This window comes from Doryrhamphus excisus, chromosome 18 (genome assembly GCF_030265055.1).
Source record: "Doryrhamphus excisus isolate RoL2022-K1 chromosome 18, RoL_Dexc_1.0, whole genome shotgun sequence".
NCBI classification, from domain to species: domain Eukaryota; kingdom Metazoa; phylum Chordata; class Actinopteri; order Syngnathiformes; family Syngnathidae; genus Doryrhamphus; species Doryrhamphus excisus.
Genome location: NC_080483.1, coordinates 12,086,071 through 12,101,518, shown reverse-complemented (window position 1 = coordinate 12,101,518; position 15,448 = coordinate 12,086,071). Strand labels below are relative to the sequence as shown.

The following is a 15,448-nucleotide window of genomic DNA, read 5'->3' as shown; positions in this document are numbered from 1 at the left end:
CCAGCTGTTGCACATGCCCAGCGTCCATGGCGACTCCCTGCATAGCGACATGCTTTTCGAACATGACCTCAGCAGTGTCTTCCTTTGAAACCATTTTTATGATGCTCTCGGACCCGCGGAGTCTGTACGCACGGTGCATTAACTGCAGCATGCACCGTAGGGTCATATGAAACCCAGTGGGAATACGTTTGGTTTTTACGGTGTGACAAAGAACTTTAAAATGTAAATCTCAGACAAGTATTGTTCAATTTACACAAATTTTATTTTATTTGACGATGGATATTCAAATTAATTGCAGATTCAGGTTAATACAAATGTGTGTGTTGTAGCATACGTACTCCTGTTTCCATGGAAATTTATTGTACTTTACTGTACTTTATGATGGTACAAATTGTCAAACTACAGTATCTACTTTTCAGCCTAAGATGGAAAAGCAAGCAGTTAAAAAAAAAACATTTTACAGCGACTAAACGTGCAAAAAATGGCACCCCAACACAAGCGTCTGGTCATGTCAACAGTGATTTACAAGGCTGTTCGGATGCTGCGAGAGGCTGGCAGTTTTATTTGGCATGTGATCTATCATGTGATCGTCAGTTTGCTCATCTAATAAACAAACGCCGACCAGTGATGGAAATAATTATTTTAATGGTTTAATAAGTTTACCCTTTTAAAAAGACACTAACAATCCATCGGTTAAGTGTCAGGTTTGTTTTAACAGAGGAAAAACAGAATATAAACAAATATCCAACTATTGATAATTCAAAAAGAATAACGGGGCTCAAGAAAAAACACATTTTTATTCCGGAGTGGCTAAGCCAGTCTTTGTACCTGAGGCATAGAAAGTCTGTGGAGGGAGCTAAAAGTGGCAGTCTCAAAACCTTCAGTATTTGGAGGTTATACGTAGTGAGAATTGACCCAAAGCCCCTTGAAATGTGCGAAGAAATGATTGACCTTTGTGCAAACTCCAACAGGAGTTTCTCCGCCAAGCACTAAGTCAAGTTTTGCCTGAGGATTAAATACTTAGTTCCGTCATTTTGGTTGAAATTCTGTCTCTCTATGAGACAATAAACTTAAACATTTATGCAGTATAATTATGTCAATCTGTATTAGTAGATTAAACCATTAAAATGAACTGTTTTGTGTTCAGTGTGTACATAAGAGTTATTTTTAAATGACTAATTATGTCAGACGACTAAGAGAAAGATATTTTTATGGAACGTCATATGTCACTGAGTTATTAATAGTAATCGGGTGATAGTGTGTGGTTGTTGTAAATATAGTCCAACCTGTGAGTCAGCTTGTGTTAGCGTGCCCATTTGTCCTTTTACCTTCAAGTACAAGGGAAGCCTCAAACGTTACTCTGTTGTATAACTGTAATGGTCGCAATGGTGACATGGGAGACGCTAATGAAATCAAATATTACAGCGGCAAGTCTACAAGTCTAGGTTAGTCACTCTTATGCCAGCAAGGCAGTTCTTTTCCAGACAAGTGACATTTCTGCAAATACCCTAGTGCCCCCCCTTGGGTGCACTGAATCCATGACAAAAACAAGCTCCATCTGGTTATTTCTGTCAAGTGACATTTATCCTTCTAAGTTAAGCCATCATCAGGGTAATTAAATATTATTATATGGAGCACTGCCATAAATGGAGCTAACAGATCGTAAAAAAAAATGGGGACTGGCCGAGTTGACCGTGGTATCGAAGCAATGTGCTGCAAAGAAAAAAAAAAACAAAAACACAAGCCATATCGTGTATCGTACAGCAATACCTTAAGCTGGCTGAAATGAATATCGCCATGAATAAGTCGTCTTAAGATTTTAATCGTGATGAAAAGGCCACATAAAAGTTTTATTTCAGCGATGATTTTATTTTCGGGTGCGGTGTGATAAACCGAAGCATCCTTGCAAGCAGCTGCATTGGGACACAGTCACAACTTGTCGGGATGATGCTTTCTTTTTGCACTACAGCAATAGCCTGTAGTTTAGTTCAATGAAAATGTTCATTAGGGACTTTTTCATGATTACCACCTGATTACTCACCTACTGAACCAACAACTAGCCAAGGGGACTAGTTTTTACACTGTTTTTTTAAATACTGTATAATAAAGGAACATTTCCTTTCAATTTTCAGTCATTACTCTAACAGAGCTATTCAACTAGTATTCCACCCACCAGTTTGGTATGAGTACATTTGAATAGTGTTTTTGTGGTAAGTTCTTAAAAACAGGACATCCTGTAATATAGACAATCTTTGAATACCATTTTTGGAATATATTGCATTTATGATATATTTATTTAGGACTAATATTCGTTTGGTGAGGTAAATATTTTAAAATAGTGATATGATGTGCTATATATGTATATCACTATATTGACAGTTACTATGGTACACATTATGTCATTGGATGGTCATATCACCTCGTACTTCGGTATGGGACAAAAAAGTAAAAATAGAGCAAAATGTAAAGAGAAGAAGCTGACATGTTTTTACTAATAACTAAAAAAAATATTTGTCTTTAAGTATATTTCCATGTTTATAGAAAGCAGGAAGTGAACAAATGAAGCAGTTACTGATTGTAAAAGTAAACTGTATTACGGAAAGCAGGAAGTGAACAAGTGTAACAGTTACTGATTGTAAAAGTACCAGATGGAGGGATAGGATTTAATAAGCTTTGCTTCTTCCTACTCCTTTTGGACATGTGGAACTGTGAACTGATTATGTGATGCATTCAATTGTAATCTGATGCATTAGCATTACATACAAAAGCTTACCATGTAAACAAAATGTAGTCCACAGGATAATTTAGCTCGATGAATCTTGACAACATACAAATTCTGCATTAGTATGTTTTTTTAATCACTTTCCTCTGAAAGAACCCCAACAATTCTACCCTTAAATCTGTTATTATTTTCTTATTTTTCAAGACTCACACAAGCAGCCACGATGTTCAAAAGATCTAAAGTAACAGATGGGACGGGCGCTGGCCAAGGTAAGCAAATTATTTTTTTGCAGCCACAAAAAGCTGTAAAAAACAAACAATAATGGTCTTTCCAGGATTTGTTTTTCATCATTGTACCCCCACATTTTTCATTAAAAAGTGATATATCATATATATGGAAAACATGACTTTAAAAAGACGGTATATGTTTTTTTTTAATAATTTCATAAAGAAGAAAAAAGTAGGTGTTCCATACTGACAGGATATAATTTATTCCATATTAGTACAAAAAGTGACTTTTTACTGCACTGTATCGAATTGAAATGAGTTAATCCAATGCGACCATCCTGACATGTGCTGTATGTGTTCTCCAACGTGTGCCTTATCAGGGCCCGCTGCAGAGAATGAAGGTAGGCTTAGGGGAACCTTCGGAGAATCTCACCATCATCCATCTTTTACTTTTCCCTCACTCTTGCTCACAAAGGCATGAAGTCCTGCTGTGCAATAGATTTATAATACCTTTTATCCGTAGATATGTAGGTGCCACGCTACATATCGGTTCACTGCGTGGAATGGAAGCATTGAGGCAAGATAAACGTTAACGAAATGAACATGTGGTATGAGGCTATATCCCAAACCAGATATGTGATGAATTTAATTTGACATTCTAATATTTTATATATTGGAATGTGTTACCGCATGCTTTCGGAAAAGGGTGGTGAGTTTTTTTTTTAATGTTGGACACAACGGTGTTTCTCATCATGTTCATGTCTGCTTCACTATTATTAAACGCTGCATTGGTTTCTCAGTGGGCATCAGGAAAAAATCTCGGGTCCCTGGAGTAATGATTACACAGTTTATAGAGACGCTGCCTGAGGGGAAGAGCCATCCAGACTTTACTCGAAAGCCAATTGCTTTGACCATCCAAGAAGGTATATACTTCAAATTATTACAATGTATTTTGCATGTATTAATTGTCCAGTAAACATAATAACTTTCTTTTCTTTTCTATAGGCAAATTTGCCTTCTTTAAAGCCATTGTTACTGGAGACCCTAAACCGACTGTGGCATGGAGCAGAAATAACGGCGATGTCTCTGATACGTCAAAATATCAAAGCAAATACGACCCAAACTCCAATGAGCACACATTTGAGGCAAGTAAAAACCTGTCAATGAAGCCATTGGTCTATTGGTAATTGGTAGATGAAGCCTAGGTCACAACCGGACATACTTTTTTTTTTTTGTGGTGACCATGATGGAGTAAAATCTCGATACGTTGGCGCAAATATGAAATATTTGAACTTGTGTTGGCCGTACTAATTATATGTGTGGGGTGCAGTGTGTAGCACGACACACATGGGAGTCCGCAAAGGCGACATACCAAAAAATTGACATTTTGCTCAAACCCAACACAAAAAAACATATGAAAGACACAAGTTGGTCACACATGCGCCCTTGCATTTTTTGCATGTAGACTGACCGTAGGAGTCCAGTTGTGACCTAGAATTAATGGAGAGACTATACAGTGAAACATATTGGGTCACTTTACTGTTTACCTAATGTCTTTTCTGATTCTTCCAGATGCCAAATGTCAGCGCTGATCAAGCAGATACATATAAGTGTTTTGCGACAAATGAATATGGACAAGCCTTTGTCACAGTTGTTCTAAACGTGATTGAAGGTAAAGATAATACTAATGATTTCAAAAGGTGTTAACCTGAATCTGTTCACCCATTTTAATTATCGTATCTGTACTGGGGGCGGGACATAAACCAGAAGTAGGCATGGTCTATCAGGAAAAGAATGGGGGCTTAAATCTGACATGGTTGAAATTGATATGGTTTGATGAGAAGTTGCTATAGGTATTGTATATTATTCGGCTGTACGTGTACTGTGTATGTATGTAAGTGATCCTTGAGACTTTATTCTTTCATTATATTTAATGAGCTGTGTGAAGTTGGTGATTCATGCAAACGTCCAATGACAGAAAGACAGAAATAATCTGCGAGTTTTCCAACTGACTTTATAGCAGACGAGATAAATTCATTCATTCATTCATTTTCTATTGCGAGGGTTGCTGGAGCCTATCCCAGTTGTCTTCGGGCGAGAGGCATGGTACACCCTGGACTGGTCGCCAGCCAATCACAGGGCACATATAGACAAACAACCATTCACACTAACATTCATACCTATGTATTAACCCATAATTAACCAATTAACCTAGCATGTTTTTGGAATGTGAGAGGACCGGAGAAAACCCACACATTCACGGGGAGAACATGCAAACTCCACACAGAGATGGCCGAGGGTGGAATTGAACCCTGGTCTCCTCGCTGTGAGGTCTGCGTGCTAACCACTCGAGCGCCGTGCAGTCCCAGACGGGAGAAATAAATAAATAAATAAATAAACAGGCAGTGACCGATGCAACACAAGTCGTTTACAGCACTGACTTGTCAAATGCACCGCATACATTACAAGTTTACCAACTAAATTTAAATATCATGCAAACCAAAATAGAGCAAAATAGAGAACATGAGCTGAAGTAGAACCACGTGAGTCACTGTCTATATTGTGTTTGTGTGTCAAAGAGTCATGGCTCCTTTTGGTAGAGAGGGAGGGGTGATCACTGTATGTAACTGGCCAATCGCAGAGCATGAACATACACAAGTAGTTGCCCAATGAAGATTTTTTTTAACTATAATATACTAGTACATAAATAGAAGGGCTGCACGGCGGTCAAGTCGTTAGCAAGTAGGCCTCACAGCTAGGAGTTCGATTCCACCCTCGGTCATCTCTGTGTGGAGTTTGCATGTTCTCCCCGTGCATGCGTGGGTTTTCTCCGGGTACTCCGGTTTCCTCCCACATTCCAAAAACATGCTAGGTTAATTGGTGACTCCAAATTGTCCATAGGTATGAATATGAGTGTGAATGGTTGTTTGTCTATATGTGCCCTGTGATTGGCTGGCAACCAGTCCAGGTAATATACCCCGCCTCTTAACCAAAGACAGCTGGGATAGGCTCCAGCACCGCCTGCAAAAACTACAATGCTGAAACATGGAAAGAAACTGAAAGGTAGAAACGTGTACATGAGCGTCTGACACAACGGAGTACTGACATTGCCAAAAAAACTTGAGGAAGCTCCACAGCACTTCTCCATCAAGCGAAGTGGAAGACCAGTAGAAGCAAGAGTGCTTGTTGTCAAAGATGTGAATGACCTCAATACATATTAAGGATCATATTACCATGACAACAAGGAAAGTAGAGGATACAACCCACAAAGAACCATGCAGTTAGAAGCATTACATTCAATAACATTTGACATTTGATACCAATACCACGTTGCAAGGTCCTGCTCAACGAGAAGTACTGTAATTAGGAACCCATGTATCTCCATTCAATGACTCTCAGGAAGTGGAAACCTTTACCTATTAAGATGACAAATGATTGGATGGGGAAATTGAGTAGAGTAGATCTGGACAACAGGGGAAAGGGAAGATTTTTTTTATTGTAGGAATTAGTATTTTAAATTACTATGTTATTATGCATGTTGAATACAGGAAGTGAACAAATGTATTAGTAATGGATGTGAAAAGAAGAGGCGGTAGGATTAAATAAGCTTCCTGAACCGTGAACTGTATCTGTATGGATGTTTTAAATAAATTAAATCGTAACCATAGTATTGGGAGAAAATATTTTTTGATAAGAATATCCTAGAAATTTGATGAACTATTGGAGGGATACCCACATTGTTAGACTCTGAAAACCCTAAAAACTCTAAAACTGAAAACCCTAAAACTCTGACCTACTGTACATTACTAATATACATTATATATGGGGGTTAGACTACAGTCTTTGTTTTCTTTTTTCAGTTGGCTTCAAAAAGAAGAAAGCAGATCAGCAAAATGCAACAGAAACCGTCAACGGTGATTTTAAGACCGTTCTAAGAAGAAGGTTGTTTGTGCACTGATGGCCGTTCTTGTCTGTACAAACAAAATCCAACTAATATATCCAATTTTTTCCTTTCTAGTAAAGTGGGTCCCAAATCAGCACAAACCGAGAAAAAGGATGGAGAAATAGATCCAAAATTTTGGGAGCTCCTTCTGAGTGCTGACAAAAAAGATTATGAGAGAATCTGTTCGGAGTATGGAGTGACTGACTTTCGCTGGATGCTGAAGAAACTCAATGAAATGAAGAAAGAACGAGAAGAAGAACAAGCTGAGGTTACATTGATGTTCTTCTGACTATTTTTCAGAGTGTACATATTGAACAATTTTAATGATAAATTCTATTTTTGATACAGTTTGTCAAGAACATCTCTAACTTGCGGCCTATCCGGGTCAATGCAGATGGTACTGCATCCTTTGAGATTGACATGGATCTTCTTGAACAGAGCAGCTCCATATACTTGTATAAGGTCTGTGTGACTATATATCTTTTTTTTTTACTTGTTTTTAGTTCAATGTATGAACATCATAAAAATTAATTGTGGATTTCTTTCACAGGATGGTGAGATGATCCCATACACAAAGGAACTGGGAGACACGATGAAGCACAGCCTCAGGAGAGTAGGGAGAAAGTATATTTTCAGTATGAGGGATCTCAGGCCGGAAGATGGTGGTTTCTACCAGTTGGACGTAGAAGATGTTAATATATTTTCTACTGATTTCAAAAGTAGGTGAACAAGGACTTACTCTTAATTACTAAAAAGGAGGTTGGTTGTCTTTGCGTTCTTGTAGATGATTATTCAAATATATATCTCTCTGTCTCAGTTCCCATGGTGGATTTTTTGGTGAAAATCCAGGAAGTGAAGGCAATGGAACGAGAGGACGCAGTTTTTGAATGTGTTATATCGAAACCTCTCACCAAGATCTCATGGTTTGGCAAGAATCTGCCCTTGGAGCAAGGAGATAAATATGATATTGAGGTTTCCGAAGACAAGCTCATCCATAGACTGGTGGTGAAAGACTGCATGGTGGTGGACAAAGGAATTTATTCCGCGTGTGCCGGAATAAAATCCTGCAATGCCTGGCTTGTCGTTGAAGGTTAGGATTCAACACACAGGTATTTTAATTCTCCAACCACACTTATTACAACTTCAGAGCTACTTTGTCATTTTTAGCTGATAAAGATACAGATCAGGGCAAGAAGTCAGTGAGGAAAACAACAAAGGCCGGAGGATCCGGTATTGATCTGCAGAAGGTGGCCCAAGAGCAAAATGCAAAGTTGGAGAAAGAGAAAGAGGAAGTGAAAGCTGCCAAAGAAGCTGAAGTTGTAGCACCAAAACCAGGTAAGACTGGAAAACTACCAAAATGTACATTTCAAAACAAAACACTGGCAAGATCGTGTTGGGTCGAACTTAAATATGTATGTAGTGTATCATGCGGTCTATTGCAGGGGTCTCAAACACGCGACACTAGTTTGAGGCCCCCGCCTTGATATGAAAGTTTAATGTTAGTGCGGCCCGCGCAAGTTTGATATGGATGCTGTATGGTATCATGTACCCAGAAAAAATTATTACGTTTGATTAATGTTCATGTTAAAGGTTAAATAACGGTTAATAGTTAACCTCCCTGTCCGTGTGGAAGTGGTAAGTTTTTGGCTATTTAAGTTTAAAGGAAATAACTTGAAGGCTACCGTTTAGGTCGCTAGCTCTGTAGTTTGTGAGTTAGCATGTGTCTCAAGACCCTGCAGTTGCGCAAATGTGACTATAGTCGTGTTTTGTCATGTCTACAGGGCTCTAATAATGCTTTGTTAATTTTAATCTGAAAAAAATAATTTGTCTACCCACCAACTATATGTGGTTTCTTAAGTTCTTATTATTTGCCGTTTTATTATTATTATTATTATTATTATATTTATTTATTACTGATTGATTGATTTTCTTTATTCTTGATTTGTTTATTTATTTTTCATCTTATTTTGTGCAGAAAAATAAAAATTAAGATATATGAGAACAGTAGAATGTTTTATCAGAAACCAAAGCAAATTTTATTCAATTTCTGTTTTTAATAAATGCGTTTTTTGGGTTTTTTTTTTGGAAAACCTGATGCGGCCCAGTCTCGCCCAGACCCTAGCTCCAGTGGCCCCCACTGTAAATTGAGTTTGAGACCCCTGGTCTATTAGATTTTAAAGCTCTGCATACAGTAGGGATGGTAAACTCCCCAACATCATAGATCAAGCTCAGATACTTCTACTTGACCAGTGCTGTTATAAACACCCAAATTGTACATAATTGCTTGACAAACCTACATACGTACATCTATATATATCCAAGTACCAATGGCGACCAAATTAACCTCTGGCTTCAACTAGGCTTCAACCAAAGCTTCAGATTCCAATGCAGATCAGCTGCATTGTTTTGCTTTGCTATATAGCGTCTGTCATGCTGTTCATCAATTTGCATTAAGCCTGCAATGTGAAGTTGTTGACACAGCAGCTACTCACGCTGGCACTTAACAGGAAGTGATAAACCAGCAGGCCCCAGCTAGACCAGTTGTGAAGGTGGTAAGCAGGGGTAAGAGACACCATTGGCTGTGATGATGTCTACAGATGGTTTTATCCAGAGATTGTATGTATTTTTAAGAGTGTTCATCAATTTTCATGATGCCTGCATTGATACATTGTTGGCCCGGCAACTACTAACAATAATGTTTAACAGGAAGCGATAAACCAGCAGACGTGGCACCAACTAGATCGGTTGTGAAAGTGGAAAGCGATGGTAAGAAAAGGTTGCTGCAACGTCTACCTATGGTTTTATCCGAGAGCTTATGTTTTTTTGTTTTGTTTTTTTTACGCTGTTAAGCAATTTTCAGTATGCTCGCATTCATAAATTGTTGGCACAGAAACTACTAACATGAATGTTTAACAGGAAGTGATAAAGTGGCCTCTGTTCAAGTGGTTTCGGAGGAAATAGGCAGTGGTAAGATCACATAATAATCTGACCAATGTATATGAATATGCTAAAAATAAGCCTGTTATCAGTTTATTGATGTTCATATTTATTCATAGTCAATTTAAACAAATTTAAGAAAATGTGTATTGAATAGTTAGTGAGAAGAAAACCTTAAGCAAAAACCACAACAAACAGGAGCATAAATAGTGCAGAAGTTAATCCATTATTTCTTCTTGTTTGTCCCATCAGTTAAGGTGACAAAACCAGAGCCGCCACCTGTAGCTCCAACAAATGGTAAGCTGTTCTCTTCAAATATTTTCATAGTTATTAATAAATATTACATTCATTTTTTTTAAGGTGCCCAATATATAACACTGTAGTTTCAAAAGGATGCATGGTTTTGAATAACTGTTCCTTCGGGTTAAGTCAAACATGGCGTAAAACATTTCTTTATTTAATGTTCTCAGAGCCTGTGGTTACGTGCGGACTCACCGATATATATTTTCTGCGTGGGAAGCCGGCTGAATTAAAAGTCACAATGAACATGGACTGCGAAGGCATCTGGTATAAAGACGGAGAGCCGGTAAAAAATCTGAATAATGACACATTTTTCAAATTCCTTTTGTGTATTGGGAATGGACACTGAAGTATGACTGATGTGTTCTCACTTGTGAAGTAAACACTTTGACTTAGACCTTTGAAAGTTTGAGGCTCTCAAAAGAAGGATGGGCAACATAGAGACTTTTACAAACCTGCTAAACTATTTTTTTTTTGCTACTACAGTGATCAAACAGGTTTTGGCTAAGCAGAAAACTACACAAATATGCTCTAGAATAACAGTTTTGTTTGGATGATCGTCTTCTCGAGTACTACAATGCACCACTAAGACTTTCTGGCAATGTCAGTCAGTGTCATCTTTCATTATATTTCCTTATCGGTGACAGTGTGGGAAAGTATTTTCACGTAAAATTTTGATGTAAAACGCCCCGCCATTCATTAATGCCATTGACAGAATTTACAGTCCAATTTTTTCCTTTCCTCCCTCTCCTCTATTGCTTTCGTTTTTGAACACTGGACTTTATTTTTTCTAGGCAACATTTTAGTGCAATGCCGGCTCATACGTGCTCTAAAGCAGTAGGAAATTATGAAATCTGTTTAATTTTTTTTCCAAATTCTTTTTTTCACCTTTTTAATTTTTTAAAATTCAGTTTTTTTACATTCATTCATTCATTTTCTACCGCTTTTCCTCACAAGGGTTGCGGGGGGTGCTGGAGCCTATCCCAGCTGTCTTCGGGCGAGAGGCGGGGTACACCCTGGACTGGTGGCCAGCCAATCACAGGGCACATATAACATGGCACAACCATTCACACTCACACCTATGGACAATTTGGAGTCGCTAATTAACCTAGCATGTTTTTGGAATGTGGGAGGAAACCGGAGTACCCGGAGAAAACCCACGCATGCACGGGGAGAACATGCAAACTCCACACAGAAATGGCCGAGGGTGGAATTGAACCCTGGTCTCCTAGTTGTGAGGTCTGTGCGCTAACCACTAGACCGCCGTGCCGCCCCCCGTTACCCGTTAGTGAATAAAATGGCTGTTAATTAAATGCAAAAATCCTTACATTTATTGATGCAATGCATTAATGGACAAGTTTGCCCACTAATTCATAAATGGGTGTAGCTTGGCTAATGTAAGTTATTTTTTGTGAATGCCGCAAGTGTTGTTATACATTGAGGTGACTTGACTGTGGCCAGCCAAGAGATGAGCTGTGTCGAATAAATGTGGGCGCTGCAGCACTGGCGCCTATCCTTTTCGGTCACGCTGCACTCCCACAACAGGCTGAGTGCATGAATAAATGTGTTTCTCATCTTTTTTTCATCGGGCATTGTACACTTTTTACATTAAAGCGGTAAAACACAACACCTTGAAAGTGGACTCATCCATTCATCAACTAAGCTAACCCTAGTAGCTGCCATTTACGCTCCTTAAGAGGAGGTTCTGCCAACTTCCGCGGATGTTTATCACCATTTCAACATATTTAGTTTGGGAGGGGGGCGGTTAAGTTTTTGTAATGAGATTCTGCCACTATTGGGCCATTCCCTGGGGAAATAGCCCCCCACACAAACCTTATTCTTTTTTTTCACAATGACAGCATTTCATTCTTATTGTGGCACTTTCTGCAAGATTCTGTGCTTAACAGTAAATTCAGCTTTTATTGCTTTTATCAGATTTTATTTTGGAACATTGGAATTTTCCTAACTTTTCAGGTCTTTACAGCTTCCCTATCTACTAGATGCAGGGAAATTGACTCCCAACGACAAGCATCAACACTTGCTGTTTGGTTGATTTCATACCCTTTATATTTTGCAGCATGATGATAAAAAAAGTACTTTTCCTTTCACATTTGATTTTGTAGCTAAGCGCAGGCGCTGGGATCAACATAAGCAAAGATTCCACCTCTCACACACTGACTTTTCAACACTGCCGAGATGATGACTCTGGAATTTATCGCTTTGTATCAGGGGATCAGAGTACGCAGGGAAAAGTCACAGTCGGAGGTATAATTGACTTCATTTTTTAGTAAAAACGTGATATGGTTTATCTAATTACAACTTATGCTTTGTAGATGTACCCGAATTTGACCCAGACGACCTTCACAAGTTCTCCAAGCCCTTGACAGTAAGAGTGGGGCAGAACGCCACTTTCAAGATGCCTTTCGCAGCCCAGGAGTCTTTGATCGTTAACTGGTATAAGAATGGTACAGAGGTCAAAGACGGCGGAGGAGTGAAGATTGTGAGGGAGCCCAATCACAGCCGGCTGCTCCTCCGAGACTGTCTACGGACAGACGCAGGGGAAATTAAAATCCAGCTGAAAAACGCATTTGGGGCGGTGGAGGCCACATCTCAGCTTTTTGTGCTTGGTAATAAAACTCAAGTATTCTAATGAGAAATATTACTACTTAAAGATGTTTTTTGTTCACGCAGATCGTCCAACTCCACCAGAGGGTCCGGTGGAGATTCTAGAAACTACGTCCTCTCTAATCGAGATTAAGTGGAAACCTCCCAAAGATGACGGTGGTTCTGTTGTCACAAACTACATCATCGAACGACAGCAGCAAGGCCACAATCTGTGGACTAAACTCGGGGATGTCTCTGGAGATAAGACCTCCTTCAGGGACAGGAATGTGACCCACGGGAAGAAGTACAACTACCGCATCTACGCAGAGAACTCTGAGGGCCTCAGTGACATGTTGGAGACCACCGATAGCATTATGGCCGGCATAATGAGTGAGCAGAAATGAAATAAGTCTCATGAAACATGAACATGGTTTCTGTTCCGGTTTCCAACTTGTCTATTACTTGATTATATACAGTACTTTCTGGACCACCCGGCGCCCCCAAAGTGGTGAGTGCCTCAAAGACCTGTATTACATTAATGTGGACCCCTCCGGAGGATGACAGAGGGGTGCCCATTATTGGTTATCAACTGGAGAAACGCAAAAAAGACACAAATCAGTGGATTCCCCTCAATGCAGTCAACGCACCCATTGAAGGTTTGTCACAAAAACACAACATATCTTGGGTTTAACAGTAAAGTTTTGACTCCTCCCATTTTTTTCAGATGTGAATTACACAGTTAAAGATGTCACTGAGGGAGCGGAGTATGAGTTCAGGGTTCTGGCAATTAATGAGTCAGGAGCTGGGGATCCAAGCCCCCCGTCTGCAATGGCGTGTGCAAAGAACCCCAACAGTAAGTCCCTACTGTAAATACGGTATCTAAGATTCTAGTTTAAATCTAAAATGTATGTGTTTTGGTTCAGTGAGGCCTCATTTCAATGACCCTGAGGACTTCATTGTCGTCCGAGCAGGAAATTCAGCACGTGTAAAAATTTGCTATGAGGTATGACTTTACAAGCTATTTCACTCCTGAAAAGTTAGCCTCCAGTTATGGCTTTGCTAAGTTTGACATTTATCCGGAATACCTCGATGCCTCCAGGCTGAACCTCCACCTGAGATCACATGGCTCAAGGATGATGAACCAACACCCCCGTGGATTCAAATAATCAATTCAGAAGGAATGTCCCAGCTTGTTATTCCATCATCCAAACGTTCAGACTCTGCCATCTACACCATCATTGCCAAAAACTCTGTTGGGCAGGCTTGCTTTGACGTTGAGGTTCGAGTTACAGGTAAGAAGAAGGGTAGTTGGTAATGTTAAGATCTTATTTGAGCGAATGCAGATCTGAAGTCCAAGAAACCATTTTCAGACAGTTCTGCAGTTCTGCAACAAAAAAACCCTCAGGGTACGAAGTCAATATTTTCCTCTTTTCAAACTAGATGAACCCAAGTGCCCAGGACCAGTGGAGCTGGAGCAAACCATCCAGGGGAAAGTGGTTATATCGTGGGCTCCCTCCCCAGACCAGGGTCTTGATGACAGACTTTACTACATGGTAGCTCAACGCGACTCCAATACCAGGATATGGAAAACTGTGGCAGACCGCCTCTTCACTAACACGTACACAGCCAACAACATTCTTCCTGGGATGGAATACCATTTCAGGGTCTTCGCCAAGAATGACATGGGCCTCTCGGATCCATCTCAGTCACCAACATGGGGAATGAATAGTAACAAAGGTATGCTACTATTTCCTGCTAAATATGATACTCCACATTTGGCATCCTAAATGTCAACACATTCTAATCTCTTTCTTTTTAATGTATTCATCATCTAGTTCCAATTGTCTGCCATGCATTCAACTCATCGCATATCAGCTTTGAAAGACCCCCGTCCATTTTGGTCCCACTGAAGGTCCACACACCCCCCAAAGGCTACCAGGTTTACATGACGTGTGCCGTGCGGGGATTCCCAACGCCCACCGTGTCCTGGTTCCTCAATGACCAGTGCATCAACTCGGACAGTAACTACTACATCACCAACTCTTTTGGCGTATGTTCCATGTATATTCTCAGAGTGCGGCCTAAGGACAGCGGGGAATACAAAGTGGTTGCGGTCAACTCGTTTGGCAAGGCAGAGTGTTCCACCAAACTCATTGTTCGAGGTAAGACCCAAGCTTAAGGACTTGATGATAGCTTGATGGTATTTTTTTTTTTGTGATATCCCTTTTTTTTCTTCACAGAATGAAACAACAAAAGGACATATTCCGACATGTACTTTAAAAGTGAAAAGGGTTTCGGGAAAGTCTACTCTAAATGGAATCGAATATTAACTTATTTATTTAAAATGAGCAGCAAATGTGCATCTGCAATAAATTATTAAATACCCAAGTGTGTGTTTTTTTTATTCTGCTTCTATAAATAGAAAAAACTACAGTGAAACTTCCATAATCACTTTAGTCATTTTAATATTTTTATGTATTTTTTATGTTCTAAAAAGGCTAAAAAAAATAATTTTATATATATTTGTTAATGGTAATGGTTTTATTTAATTTGAACATGCATCAGATTACAATTGAATGCATCACATAATCAGTTCACAGTTCCACATGTCCAAAAGGAGTAGGAAGAAGCAAAGCTGGTATTTTTACAATCAGTAACTGTTACATTTGTTCACTTCCTGCTTTCAATAATACAGTTTACTTTTACAATCAGTAA

The 15,448-nt window shown here is 39.3% G+C and overlaps 1 protein-coding gene across 1 annotated transcript; it reads left to right on the top strand.

Moving 5' to 3' along the window:
- The first annotated feature begins 2,945 nt into the window (after nucleotides 1-2,945).
- Nucleotides 2,946-15,052, top strand: LOC131106615 (immunoglobulin-like and fibronectin type III domain-containing protein 1). Its single transcript, XM_058055838.1, has 24 exons — nucleotides 2,946-2,991; nucleotides 3,750-3,872; nucleotides 3,955-4,094; nucleotides 4,522-4,621; nucleotides 6,810-6,891; nucleotides 6,968-7,160; nucleotides 7,241-7,354; nucleotides 7,443-7,611; nucleotides 7,710-7,982; nucleotides 8,060-8,227; nucleotides 9,599-9,658; nucleotides 9,797-9,859; nucleotides 10,082-10,126; nucleotides 10,300-10,415; nucleotides 12,253-12,394; nucleotides 12,463-12,756; nucleotides 12,821-13,123; nucleotides 13,210-13,389; nucleotides 13,458-13,586; nucleotides 13,657-13,736; nucleotides 13,833-14,025; nucleotides 14,174-14,470; nucleotides 14,569-14,895; nucleotides 14,974-15,052. Exons 1-24 carry the CDS (start codon nucleotides 2,946-2,948, stop codon nucleotides 14,976-14,978), a joined length of 3,642 nt encoding a protein of 1,213 aa, XP_057911821.1. The 3' UTR covers nucleotides 14,979-15,052.
- The last annotated feature ends 396 nt before the right edge of the window (nucleotides 15,053-15,448 follow it).

Excerpts from the sequence above, each read along its gene's own strand:
- LOC131106615 (XM_058055838.1), top strand. The coding sequence starts at position 2,946 with ATGTTCAAAAGATCTAAAGTAACAGATGGGACGGGCGCTGGCCAAG. Across the intron at positions 14,026-14,173 it reads CGTTGAGGTTCGAGTTACAG|ATGAACCCAAGTGCCCAGGA; the intron begins GTAAGAAGAAGG and ends TTTTCAAACTAG. Across the intron at positions 14,471-14,568 it reads GGGAATGAATAGTAACAAAG|TTCCAATTGTCTGCCATGCA; the intron begins GTATGCTACTAT and ends TTCATCATCTAG.